Genomic DNA, 14,319 nt, shown 5'->3' with positions numbered 1-14,319 from the left:
GCACTGCCCATAGATTTACAGCTCTAACATCTATCTTAAAAAAAACATTCCAGTAAATTTAGTCATATTTTTGATTATGTTCCTATACTTCCGATGTATGTCATTCAGCCGGTTTTACCTTAATAAGTTATTTTTGAAAATGTATGAGTTTCTTCTCTTCAGTTAGATCATATGATCTTATGGTGACGCCCTGTGAATCCATGCCTTTCAGTTTTCTCAAGGGTGCACCTTCTCAGCCACCAGACTTTCTGAATGATGCAATCGCATGGACTCTATCACTCGTGCAGCACAAACTCCATTGACAGACAGTTACTGCAACCTGTGTTTGAGCTGACTACCTGAGCTGCAAATTCTAGAGCAGGTCCTATTCCTGCCTGTGTTTCTGGGTTGAACATCATTTTTACATTTGAATGCGGCCCAGGTTCATGTGCACGTGGTTTTACAGTAGAATTTGCTTAATAACAAGAGATGTATTCAGATTCACTTGCCTGGCAAATGCAGATTTATTTTAAGGGCGGGGCAAACTGACTGTTCAGATTGTCGGCAAGTTATATGTTATAGTTATATAGTTAAGTTATATTTCGCACATATTAGTATTTTTTGGGTGTAATGTCTGGCAGAATAGGACCTGGAAGTGCATATCTGGCTAGTGATTAATGTGTTGCTTGGAATTATGGGTTTAATATGGTTGTCAAATTATACAGATAATGGTGTACCCCTTTGTTTTACTCCATTCTGAATGCACCCAAAAATACAATCTTGTAGCCGTGCATTGTCGATTGAAAATTTCGTTGTGGAGTTCAGACATCATAGAAAGGCATCCTTTGCTGAGAAACCCCCTCCATGAACCAGAATAAATCACACCCCATACGCTATAAACTAGGCAAATCTGCTGTTTGCCAGAACCAGACACATTATGAAATGGGTTGCCTCTTTTGAAACAATCCCTCTCTAGTAAGAGGAACCGTGGCTGGACCATGGCTAAACATTTGGCTATTTTTCGGCCCCTGGGTTGCAGCATTAGCAGATGGGGTTCACCCAGATGAATTTTAATGGGACAAAGTTGTCCGTTTGTGTGTCACTAAATTATATACAACATCTGGTGGTGGTTCACATCACATTTTATGTATACGTTCAGTGTCAGGGATGTATAAATATAGCCCCTACAAGTCTAGAATTCACTTCCTACATATAGTACTAGAAACAAGCTGTGGTTTCAGGCCTTTGGAGGACCTTCAAAGGCACTAAAATGGCTCTTGTGTACATGTGTATTGAGAGCAGGAACAGATTATGAGGATTTCATGGGTGAAGCTCCTTTGCAGTATTAAATTTGGGGGGTGGTTTGAGTGGCCATGGGCCCCCTAAAAGGCTTAGGCCCCAAACTACTGCCCAAAACTCCTATATTATAATGCACCACTGCTCAGAATATACATCAGGAAAGCTCCTGATGGATATACATTGACATATAGTGGCAGTAGGATCCGCCAGAAATAGGCAGGAGGAAAGACGTAGCAAGCTACGTTTTTCCACACTGCTCCCTCCTGCTGAGTAATAAATGCGCTCAGCAGAGACAAGAGAAGCCTATGGGTAGCGGATGCAGCATATTGCATCCCTCCTAAAGGCGTGCTGTGTACATTAGCAGCACATCGCCGGCTAGTGCCCATGTATAGGCATAGAGTGGGATACGTCGGTGCTATATGTAGTAAGGATACACCCGAATTCACCTGACGTGCCCTTACAATGGATGGAAAATAATGTGATGTGAACCCAGCCTAAGTCATACGTCAAAACCATCGGGTTGGTGAAATTTATTAATTAGAGATATGTTTGTAAGGCTGTTTCCAACTATCTGATATAACCCATTTGCTCAAAATTTGGTGAAATGGAAGAATCCCTTCTTTTTCTTTATAATCTACCAATTTATATACAAAATACTCCTTACATAGGTTACAGTGTAACTTTCATTCATGCAGTATTCCTTTCGGCCTCCGCCCTTTACATATGTTGTTACAAGTTTATTTGTCACATTAGTAATGAGCCTGGCTGCTGTACAGATCGTTTCTCCGGGGATGTAACACCTCCTGTGATCATAGGGACAATTGGATGCGTAAGCTCAATTTCACATGAACCACAGGTTGTCTATGAATTTGTATTAATAGGCCCATTAGTTTGGCTAAACTACAGTATTTGCTTGAACACATAATTTACATGAGAATATAGTTGTTGGGGAAATGCCAAATGCTAGCTTGAGATATCTTGCCATTCTGAAAATCAGGTTTTGGATAGAAACACCCTCCAATTTAAGGATTAACTTGCTTATGTCTCTTAATTTGTATTATGGGGAGATATCTTCTGAAATCATTCTATTTTATAGAGAGGTTTAATTGAGTCGCTTGATATAAGCTCAGTGACCTTCTATTCATCCGAGGCCTCGATAAAAAGAGCACTAGAATGGGGACTGGGGTATAACGTTTCAGACTTTTCTGACCTGATATATAAATAACATGGTTGAATGTATTATAATCTCTGTTATCAGAGTCTGCCATTTGAACCCGATTGTTTGACATAACCCTCCTGGAACAGACTTTCTATACATGAATTGTAATTCTAGAGCTGTTTGGTTTGACATTTAATATTGGTGCAATTTTCTAAATCCCAGGTAGGATGCTTAAGTCCTAAGGATGGCAAATACTGCCTACGAGAGGATCTCCACAACCAGGTGCAGAAGGACTGGATGGGATACACCCCAGAAGAAAGGCAGCACATGGCAAGTCATTTTGCAAGGTAAGAGATGCTGAATTATTATTTAATACTGTAATGAATGTTGAAGCAAATCTGTCAGTAGTTTTGACCAGCAAGCATTTGGAAAAGGCATTGATTTATCAAGACTAGCTGAATTCAGAGCCCTCATTTATACAGCTTTATTGAATATATAAGAGACTCTCCCTTAAGCTATGAGTCACTGCTGTAGGAGGCTTCTATTTCATTACTCCAGCAGTTACTCAGGGGGGAGGGGCTTTGTTGTATCCAGTGCATTGATCTCACACACCAGTGCAGAGTGCTCCAAGTCCCTCTTGGATTAACGACTAAAAGTACCTGTATCAAAGAGCAGTATCTACTCCCTTGAAAGCATTTCTCAGATTGGGTGATGTCAGGGGTGATTTTATTCATAGAGGAGAGATGTAGGATATCTACCATTGATATCCACTAAAATATTATTTTATGACTATTCAAAGTAGTCAAGGCACCCTATGGAAGTGGATAAACATCACCCACAATTAAAACTGAGGGCAGTTTTGGCAACCTATCCATAATGCCCCCTCCAAACAATGCCACAAACTAGAGAAGCACAAGCCTAAAATTAGGCTGATATGTGTAAGTTAGTGTAGTCAAAGAATGACCCTATGTGTATTGATTCCAATCTATATCATTCCTTTGTTTAGGAATGCTTGCATAATATTCACGGATTGATTGCATGTAACTTTATCATTATCTCAACATATTTAATGCATTCTGGATCACAAGGGCTCATCAAGAAATGAACAGTACTGGAACTATGTGTTATATAGCAGTGTATCAAGGTTCTGCTCACTTAACTAATTCAGATATTAATCTAGAATTATATTAGTAAATTGCAACTGGTAACCTGCCATTAACACCAGGGGTGTAACTAGGAGAGTTAGGGCCCCATAGCAAACTTAGGAATGGGGCCCTCTTCCCGCTTAAAAATTTCCATTTACACATGCTCTATTCTTTAGTGTCAGGTGAGATGATGGGGCCCCCTGATATTAAGGGTCCCATAGTGGCTGCTACCACTTTAGTTACACCCCTAATAAACAGCTCTATCAATCACAGGAAGGTTAATGTGAAAGCAAAATGTTTCTCAACCCTTCCTTGTATCCTGCTTATTATGCATCACACATATACCTTATAAGTTACATTTATCTTTACTGCAATTATTTAATCAGATCCACCCAAGTCTTATAGGCTTCTTCTCATGAACTTATCTCATTTCACAATATTGTAGGAAACATCAAAGCGTTTCTTCATCACAGAATTACCAGCCATCTGCAGAGAGAGACAGAACACACCACGGCCTGTCATCTACTCATCCCAGTGGCCGGCATAGGCCGCCCGAAGCTGTAAGTTATAGTTTCCAATGCTGAGTGATCCCTAAAGATCGTAACTTTTTATATTCCAAATAATTGATACTTATGTAATTGTTTTATTCCACTAAGCTCCGGCTCATACTCTGGGGATTCCGTTGTTCACCCCTTTTACTTTTGTCCATTTATGTTGGATTTATTATTACAGGTGGACCTCTTTTTGATACCTACTAGGGATAAAACAAAGATATGTCCTTTCCTATGCGCATCCCTCAGGCTGATAATGGGTGCTCTGATCTGCATACTTTCTTGGTAACCTTGAACAAAGCAATCTGTGATAGGCACCACACTTTTCACCCATAATTGTGTGCACCTACATTTCTTTTTTGCAAAGGTGTTAGCTCCCACAACTGGATTGGATTCCAACCTGCAGGATGCCAATTATTTTTGCATGTTTCATCTTCGGAAAGCAGCCTTTACATTTCAGTGCAGATTAAGACGTTCAAAAAACACCAGTTTTTGGGAGTTTCTGCTGCAGATTGTCCACATCTGTACTTCAGCATCTAAAATATAAGTTATTACTTATATTTGTCATGTAATAGTGATTATGGAGCAGATACCTACTAGATATTCATAAATTGGCATCTGGGTGTTACCCTTCCTTAAAGGGTGTGTCCCTGCACAGATTGTTCCAGCACACCCTAAACTGGTAACTCCCTGCTGTCAATCAGTTCATACATTTCAATAAATAGCAGAGGACTTGCACAACTCAAAGTTATAAGAAAAAATGCTAAAGAATTGTTATCTTTTGTGGAAACATTAATGTCAGGAACGCTGACAGGTCCTATAAAGGTTTTCCACAACAGATGTTAATAGCAAATTGATTGGATCTGTTATAATATATTGACTGATGGGATTCAAATAGCTTTGACCCCTACTGATACAGATAAAACATCTGAGCTCATTAAGTTTACTGTTTTCTGTAGTTTCCATTTTAATGAATAGCTACAGTGTGGGTGAGATGGTTTGTTCATTTGGAAGCAGCTATTTTTGGAATCAGTGGAAGTGCCAGGACCTTAAGTGTCCAGGAGGTTATAACATTAATAGGTTCTTATACTCACTGTTAAGTCAGTTTCACATGTCGTTATGTTCTGGCTTTCAGAAACGTCCGGCACAAGCGGATATCCCAGAGAACAAGACCTATAAAAGAATCAAGTCTTCACAACAGGACAGTCATTTAAAGGAACGACACTCTGACTCGTCAAAAACAAGACACCATCCCGCTTCTGAGACGGGCAAAAGTGCAGGACAAGCTCCCGAAAATTACAGTGTTTCTCACAAAAAACAAAAAACACATCGGACTGTTGAAAAAAGTCACCACAGAGAAACACACAAAAGGACAAAGCCCTCTGATGGGTCAGAAAGTGGCAAAGTTAGATTTAGACAGAAGGCGAGTCCTGAATCGCAGCTTGACGATACATCTGACTGGCACAAAAGTGAGAAGAGAGATCATGTATCAAGCGAAGAGGAAGAGGAGGAAGATGACTGGGAAGAAGAAGCCCTCATGTTGGAGAGGTGCCTCACGTCTCCTGAAGGTAAGCATTGACTTGAGGATTCCTCAGGCGTGGACCAAGAAGGTGACCACAAACGGCATGATAAAATAAAAGTGAGACTTCAAATATCAATTTGAAGCCTAAGTGCCAGCATCCAAAGGGCAGTCCACTATAATTCATAGGCCCATATATAACCTTATTACTCCAAAACCTGTAAAGCTGATGTGTGCTATTACCATGGGACCCAAGATCCCAGGGTGCCATTATTCTAAATGCCAGGGTGCATTTATACTGAAGCACAAATGCAAGTGTCCCATTATTCCTAGACCCTACATTACTACGTGACTTATTCTCTAAGGTCAATTCCATGATTCACAAAAACTCTAAAATGGCAACGTGCCATTACCAGATCCCACATGACATTGTGCCATTATCATGAAGGCCCAAATGCCAGCCTGCATTCACCTATGTCATACCCTCGTCACATTATACTGTGAATAATGAAAGCAGTGTATAAAGATGAAGAAGTTTACAATGTGAACCTAGGATTTCTGTATGACACACGTCGGCTAATCTGTGTCTGCTTTCAGGTGAGTCATTCAGATTGATCGAGTTATGTCTGACTCATTTCTGGTTAGGGATGAATACCAAACGTCAGGACAATACAAGAAGTCTTCCTGTAAATTCTCACAGCAAAATGATTACATTGTCACAAAATCCCGGCGTTACCATATGCTCTTAGGTCCCCTAAGTATATAATATATATAGACCTGCACCTGAACCTCTGCAGTAGCTGACATCTGTCTCCTGTGTTCTCCTTGTTTACTAAGAGACAAAACCATGTCACTATCAAAGGGCAATGCATCAGAAAAATGTAATAGTTGAGAAGGATGGATAAATAGCAACTATTCACTTGCCTTAGGCAAACACGCTGCAGCGTTATATGTATGCAGTCCAGCCTGTGTGGTTACATTGTAGTAATGGAGGCGGCAGTGCTTGGTGAGAGGCGTCCATGTCAGTCGTCTATTGTATCTTGTGGTGAGCTCGGCTATTGTGATTGCATGTAAAGTTCTTGAACCTGGCCTGTACACCTGTTCCAAAACAAATATGATTCCATTATAAAAATGTGCAGTTGCCTCACGGTGTCTAAAGAGCTTCGGCATAGCTAATCCAAGAGCAATCAGACATTAGAGATGAGGGAACATATGGCCTCCTTCCTTCTAAACTTTATAAATTATGGTAATGAGCCAAAGGGCTCTGGGGGTGTTACCAGAGGCCCTTTGTGCTGTAAGTTCACAGGCTGTTACACTGCCTCCCCCTTTTTCCTCTTCCACCTCCCTTTCCCCCTCTCCTCTTCCTGATGTAATCTCACTGCAGCAGAGGAAGTTCCAGCACAAAGTGAGAGGGGGAAGTGCTCCTTGCACAATTTGACAGCCTGTGAAGCTACAGCACTGAGGGGCTCTGGTAACATCCGACTTCTGACTCATTAGCATAATTATAACCGTTGGTTTTAAAAGGAAGGAGGCCATGGATAACAAATAACAGAGCTAGAAGTCGAGTAAATATAGCTCACTGTCCTTTAACCCCTTAATGACCGCCCTATCGGGAATCTACGTCGGTCATTAAGGGTACTTCTTCTGACGCGACGCCTTTCTACGGTGCCGCGTCAGAAGAAGATTTCGGGACATCGGGTCAGTATAGTGCCGGTGTCGGGCTGTGATATCACAGCTCAGACCCGGCACTAACACCCGGGATCGGAAAAACTTACCCGGGGTTTCGATCCCTCCTGCCGCTGCCCCGGGGTCCGGCGAGTGACAAGAGGCTGTCGGCTCCTCTTCTCGCCGGGTTCTGCCTTCCTGGCAGGACCCGGCTGTAAGTAACTGAGCATGTGCAGCGCGGTCAGTTACTTACACTATACACTGCGATCGGATGAATGCTTGTTCAAGCCAAAAGGTGGAAAATGTATGAAAGTAAAAAAAAAGAGTAAATCATTTTATAATAATAATTTAATAAATAAATAAAATAAAGTTCCATAATCTCCCCAGTTACACATATAATGTAAATACAGTATATAAAACACAAAAACACACAAAAAATTTACATATTTGGTATCACCGCGTCCGTATTAATCTGTACAATAAATCTAAATCAATATTGAACTCGCTCGGTGAACGACGAAAAAAAAATCTACGAAAAACTTCCCGTTTTATACAATTTTTCATCAAACACCATCACAAAAAATGTTCTAAAAAGTGATAAAAAAAAGCTACATTCCATAATATGATACGACTGAATAGAACAACTCTTTTCGCAAAAAATAAGCCCTCAACCAGAACTGACAACAGAAAAATACAAAAGTTATGGCCCTAAAAAGTTGTCAATAGTAAAAACAATGCGATTTTCTCCAATATTGGTTTTACTCAGTAAAATTGAGCAAAGATAAGAAAAACAATATAAATGAGGTATCGCCGTAATCGTAGTGAACCAGAGACTAAAGATAAAATATTATTTTTACGTTACGGTGAGCGGGGAAAAAAAGTGCTAAAATAAAAATTGATGATTTTGTTTGTGTCACCCTTGAAATAGTTAATAAAATCTCATGAATAAGCTATAGACCCCCAAAATGAATTATCTATACATTGTATCTCACCACGCAAATAATAAGCCCTCATATGTTCACATTACCAAAAAAAATTTAAATTTATAGCTTTTACAATGTTACAATACAAATCTGCTGTGAATGGCGCTGCTTTGATCCTATGCTCGGCCGTGCGCTCATACAGCAGTTTACCACCAAGTATGGGGTATCAGTACACTCGGGAGAAATTGGGCATTAGACGTTGCAGAGCATTTCATCATTTTATTTATTATGAAACTGTCAGTTTTGGCCTAAATGAATGTATTTTCCAAAAAAATTCAAAAGTTTCTAAATCCCAGGTCCATATTGTTTTAACCCATGTAAAAACACTTAAAGGGTTAATAGACTCAATAGAAGTTGTTTTACATACATTGAGGGGTGAAGTTTCTATAGTGGGGTAATTTATGGGGTTTTATTATCATATAGGCCTTACAAAGTCACTTGAAAGCTGAGTTGTCCCTCAAAATGTGGGTTTTAGCAATTTTCATGAAAATGAGAAAAATCGCACCTAAAGTTCTGCGCCACATAACATCATAGAAAAATTACAGGATGCATAAAATATCATCCCAACATAAAGAAGACATTCCGTAAATGTTAATTATCAAGCTTTTTGGGTAGTTTTATTTCCTGTCTGGAAAGCAGAACATTTCAAACTTGGAAAATGAAGAATTTTTAGAAACTTTTGCCAAATTTTCACTTTTTTTCAGAACGAAATGCACAACTTATCACTTAAATTTAGAATTAACATGAAGTACAATGTGTCACGAGAAAACATTCTCAAAATCACCTCGATATGTTAAAGCGTCCCGAAGTTATAACCAATTATCGTGATACATGTCAGATTTGAAAAATCGAGTCTGGTCATTGAGCTGAAAACTAGTGTCGGTGATAAGGGGTTAAAGGACACCTGTCATCAGGTCTGTGTCACTAGTCCTCTCACTACTACCTGTTGGAGCAGCTCACAAGGATCCCATCACAACCTTTATCTAGTCAATTCATACATTAATCATTGCAAAATCTTCTTTCCTTTATTATGTAAATGATGCTGGTCACATGGTCAGAGGCAGTGATGTCACCCCTGTTCACCCTTCCTTCTCCTCCCCCTGCTCATGTCTGTGTGCAATATATAGTAAAGCATTGCTAGTGTCTGTGTTTTATCTGCTGACATGGGAGAGACACAGACATCAGCTACACAAGTACCTGACATGTTCTGCTATAACATGGCTGCCTGGAGCTGTTGTATCTCTCTTATACACACATTCTGCAGGGGGCGCCAGCACCAGGAAGCACATGGAGGAGCCATTTCACCGTTATACAGGCTGTCAGTCATGTGTATAGGAGTATCTCATACACACAGGCTGCAGGGGGCGCCAGCACCAGGAAGCACATCATTATACAGCCTCACACCATTATACAGGCTGTCAGTCATGCACTGGGGGTGTGGCTGTGCCTCCCACTCATGAATAAGCCGGACAGCTTGAATATGATAATGATTCATGCATTCTCTATGATATCAGTCAGTGACCTTATTTTTTTCACCCCTAGAAAAAGAAGAACATTCAGAATCGGTGTCATCCTCTGAAGAAGTTGCCGACTATTTCAGGTAGGCTAATCATCAAATTTGTTGGAGAGAATGTATAATACTACACATACTGAAGCTATATCAGTATAGATATATGTGGGATATATATAGGTAGATAGATCCTACACAGAGTGCTGCATGATCTGCCTGTTATAAGCTGAATGGCAGAAGTGCTGGTTGTGACCCCCCACCAATCATCATCTATCCTATAGATACATCACTAGTAGTTATAGGCTACATGTCTGAGTACACGTCTATCGCAGAAGAACAGGGACACACACACAAGTAATAATTTCATCTGTCAGTATTATCCTATTAATTGCCACAAGCCTGGAAACTGGTACAAGGTGATATGTACCTGCAGATTCATTATCATTACATTGTGTCTTTGGCCCTCGCACATCATGGAGAGTGTTTGTCTTTGTTCTGTATCAGTCTCTTATTGGAAGTACTCAACATGTATCACATTCTGATACTTTCTAAACATGTGGCACTGACCATAAAACACTATAGAGACATATCCACTCGATACTAACTGAAACAATTAAAATGACTACTGTAGTTTTTTTTATATACAGGCAGTCCCCGGGTTACATACAAGATAGGTTCCATAGGTTTGTTCTTAAGTTGAATTTGTATGTAAGTCAAAACTGTATATTTTAGAATTGTAGTTGTAGAGAAAAACATTTTTTGCCCCAGTGACAATTGAAGTTTAAAAAGTTTTTGTTGTAATTGGACCAAGGATTATCAATAAAGCTTCATTACAGACACCTTACAGCTGATCATTGCAGGCTGGGACTATAGTAACATCGAGAGAAGTCACCAGAGGTCACAGTGGGCAGAGGGGTCTGTCTTTAACTAGGGGTCGTCTGTAAGTCGGGGCTTGTCTGTATTGCTTACTCCATCATATAAGACACAGATCAGACAGTATTTACTGCACCTTATCCACAGAATAAGGACATAATACCATATGCAGGTTAAAGCCTCCATGTCCCTTGCTGACTGTCTTCATTACTCCCGCTAAGAGACCCCCTCACAGGAGTAATATCCAAGGTTAAGTACACAATGTATAAGAAGACAGGTATCCTGGCACAAAAGACAGAGGCTTAACTCCTTCTTTGCTGAAGAGCTTTACAGATGGGGCACAGTCATAGACATCCATAGGGATCAGTACAGGTTCAGCAGTATATTAGTTCTTACATATAGATTATGCTTTTAATATGGTGGTTATAGTGTTATAAACTCACCTCAGGTTTCACTCTGAAGAAGTAAATGCTTCTATGTGGACCGTGTCCCAGGGGTGGAATAAGGCTGCCAGGGACCTGGGCTGTATGAATATTATTACCCTTACAAGTCTACCCCAATTGCTTCCTACATTTGGTACTAGAATCAAGCTTCTTGGGGAATGAATGATGCGACCCTTCTGTCTGATTTCAATCTATGGTTTTAACACCTTAGGAGGTTCTTCAAAGGTGTCTTGTCTACATGTGCATTGAGAGAATTGGTGGGTGGTTTGGGAGGTCATGGGCCCCGGGGTACCCACCACATTGCCTATATTATAATCCACTACATTCCCACCCAAACCACCTTCCCTGTTTGATACTACCCTGTATAGGGAATAAGTAGAAGAGCCCCCAGCCCTGAAATCTTCATACATGTGTGCCATGTCACGGGTGCTCCTGCGACCCACGTCCCGGGTCACATGCGCACCCGTGCCTCTCTCAGCTGTCCCAGACCCCTGCTGATTCACTCACCTTGCTTTGATCCAGGGCCGACTCCGGCAGCGCAGATTCCTGAGATTTAAAGGGCCAGCGTGCCCATAATTGGAGCTGGCCGTCCGCCCCTTTCTGTTTAAATTCCACACCGTCCCTGTGTCCCCTGCTGGATCTTCTCGCCTTGTGCCTTAGAGAAAGCTTTGTCTCATGCCCAGTGCTGTTATTGTGATTTACTGTTGTGACCCCGGTTCCGTTCCTGACTCCACTCCTCCGCTGCCTGCCTTGACCTATTGCTACGTCCCCAACTCTGATCCCGTGCTGCCCGTCCTGACCTCCTGCCTGTCCCCGACTACAATTCTGCTCAATGTCACTGTATCTCGCCTTGGCTGCCAGCCACTGCAGACAAAATCGCACCTGTGGAACAACCTGGTGGTACCACCCAGCAGCAAGTCCAACCCGCTTTGCGGTCGGGCTCTGCTGAAAACAGGGTGCCACTTAGATTCCGGTCCCAGGTGCCAAGTGGGTCCACTACCCCTGGAGCCTGACATGCCAGCACTAGACACACATGTATACAAAAGGGTCCTTCACAGGTCCTAAAACTAGTAGGTAATAGTAGACTGTAAAGAGACCACTCCTTTCCCAAGAAGCTTTGTGCAGGTACAGTAAGAAAACAGTAAAAGTCAAACAATTGAAGAAAAGTAGGCCCACATTTGTCAACTAACCCAGGACCCAATTGAGTCTTAAAGGACATCTACCACCAGGTGTAAGGATTGTACACCAAGCACACTTACATACTGGTGTGTACCCCTTCTGGCAGGATCTGCTCTTCTTTTAGTTTCATATGTCCTGGATTGTACAAAAAAAAATGGCTTTAAAATTATGCAAATGAGCCCAAGGGGCTCCAGATCCCAAAGTGTTAATAAGCCTGGTGCCCCTCAGACTAAATTGCATAATTGTAAAGCCTTTTTTTTCTTAAAAACAAAGGCATAATAAGCTAAAAGAAGATCAGATCCTGCCAGAGGGGGCGCACACCAGTATGTCAGTGTGCTGACAGTGTGCAATCCTTCATCCTGGTGGTAGATGTCCTTTAATCCATAGAGCAAAACCCTTCATAGACAGCAATTCTCACCCCAACTATTGACACGTAAAGCATTATTCATCGCCCAACGAGTTATTGCCAAATGATATTTGGCAAATAATTATCTTGTACTACACAAGTCAGAATAGGAGGAGAAGTCTAAATGAGGACACATGTGTGAGCTCGTACTCTACAATTGATAAGGCCAGGAAGTTTAGGTAAAAGGATGTGATGTCGGCAGTGATGGCGAACCTTTTAGGGACTGAGTGCCAATACTACAAGCAGAAGTCACATATTTTTCACAAAGTGCCAAATTAAAGTAACTTACAGGTTTCAAATGTATAAGTGTCCTGAGGACACAAATACAGTAGAAAGAAGGAATAATTTGGATTATTATTGTAGTTTCCCTCTAGGGTTCCCTTAACAGGATGAATCACAGGTCTGGAAAATGGACTACAATGATAATCCACATCTGTCCAAACCTCCATGCTCCTCCTGCACTTCCAGTCACTTTACAATAGCGCTGAATGTGGTACGTCCTGGGCTGTTCTTGACTGCAGGAGGAGGTCTTGAGTCCTGAATGATGGCCTTTGTGCTAAGTGATGCCCTGGGTGCCCACAGAGAGGGCTCGGAGTGCTACCTCTGGCACCCGTGCCATAGGTTCGCCACCACTGGGATAGAGGAATATTCTAAACTAGATGTCATTGGGGTAATTACTTGTATTTTCATGTATATGCCTTTTGTGACATGCAATTTGATTGGGTAACACATTGGAACGTGTGTGGGATTCAGGTGGGGTGATCTTATACAGTAGCTGTAGCATTATACAGATACGTGTTTTATACCAGAATTATTGAGTCACAATTGATTTTTTGCCATGAATAACAAACATTGCTACTAGGAGTCTAATGATGGGAATTCTATTGTCCGAACTTGTGTGAATTGAGGCATTACTGGCACAGCAATAATCATTTGTATTCTAGGACTAAATGTGTGTATTCTTTGCATTCTTGTATCAGTTGTGACATGTGTTAGTCCCGTTTCATAGCAGGCTAAGCCACCCTGTTTATCCTACGTTGTGTGCCAAATCAGATAATAAAATAAATACAGCTGCAGGCGAGAAATTTCAGAATTTTTTTTTTTTTAGTATATATGTTATGCCATATAATTGGATATTGCTTCCTACACACAGTTACAGTGATGATGGACAGGACCTCCCCCTGTGAATACTGCAGCACTGGGTTCAGCAATTCAGGACAATGCTGCCACCTAGTGGTTGGTTAGGGTAACGCATACCCTAGGTCCTTTTATCGGTGTCAGGTATAGAAAATCATGAGGGATTGTTCATTAAACACAATAAATTCATCATAATGAAACAGAAGGATGAATCTGTCCTATATTTAATAGACTGTTTTTCCTCTCTTTTGTTACTTGCAGTAAATACACCACAATTACATCCCAAGAACAGCGGAAATTGTATGAAAATGACTTTGCCTCTGATTACTCAGAATATCTAGAGCTACACGCCAAGATTGCCAAAGTGCTGGAGCGGTTTATGCATCTTGGCTCCAAAATGAAGAAATATCAGCAGGGAACAGTAGAGCACAAGGTAGGGGTGTCATATATTCCCCAAATACGTTGGTGTCT

At 41.1% G+C, this 14,319-nt stretch overlaps 1 protein-coding gene across 2 annotated transcripts in view; it reads left to right on the top strand.

Moving 5' to 3' along the window:
- Positions 1-14,319, top strand: part of ELL3 (elongation factor for RNA polymerase II 3) — a 73,531-nt gene that overhangs the window by 54,283 nt on the left and 4,929 nt on the right. For both annotated transcript variants that reach the window (XM_072148396.1, XM_072148397.1), the window contains 5 exons: positions 2,660-2,784; positions 4,028-4,142; positions 5,269-5,701; positions 9,843-9,900; positions 14,110-14,281. In XM_072148396.1, coding sequence (XP_072004497.1) covers positions 2,660-2,784; positions 4,028-4,142; positions 5,269-5,701; positions 9,843-9,900; positions 14,110-14,281 — 903 coding nt within the window. The remainder of the gene's footprint in view (positions 1-2,659; positions 2,785-4,027; positions 4,143-5,268; positions 5,702-9,842; positions 9,901-14,109; positions 14,282-14,319) is intronic.

This window comes from Engystomops pustulosus, chromosome 4 (assembly GCF_040894005.1).
Source record: "Engystomops pustulosus chromosome 4, aEngPut4.maternal, whole genome shotgun sequence".
NCBI lineage: Eukaryota > Metazoa > Chordata > Amphibia > Anura > Leptodactylidae > Engystomops > Engystomops pustulosus.
This window is presented reverse-complemented; position numbering and strand designations above follow the sequence as displayed.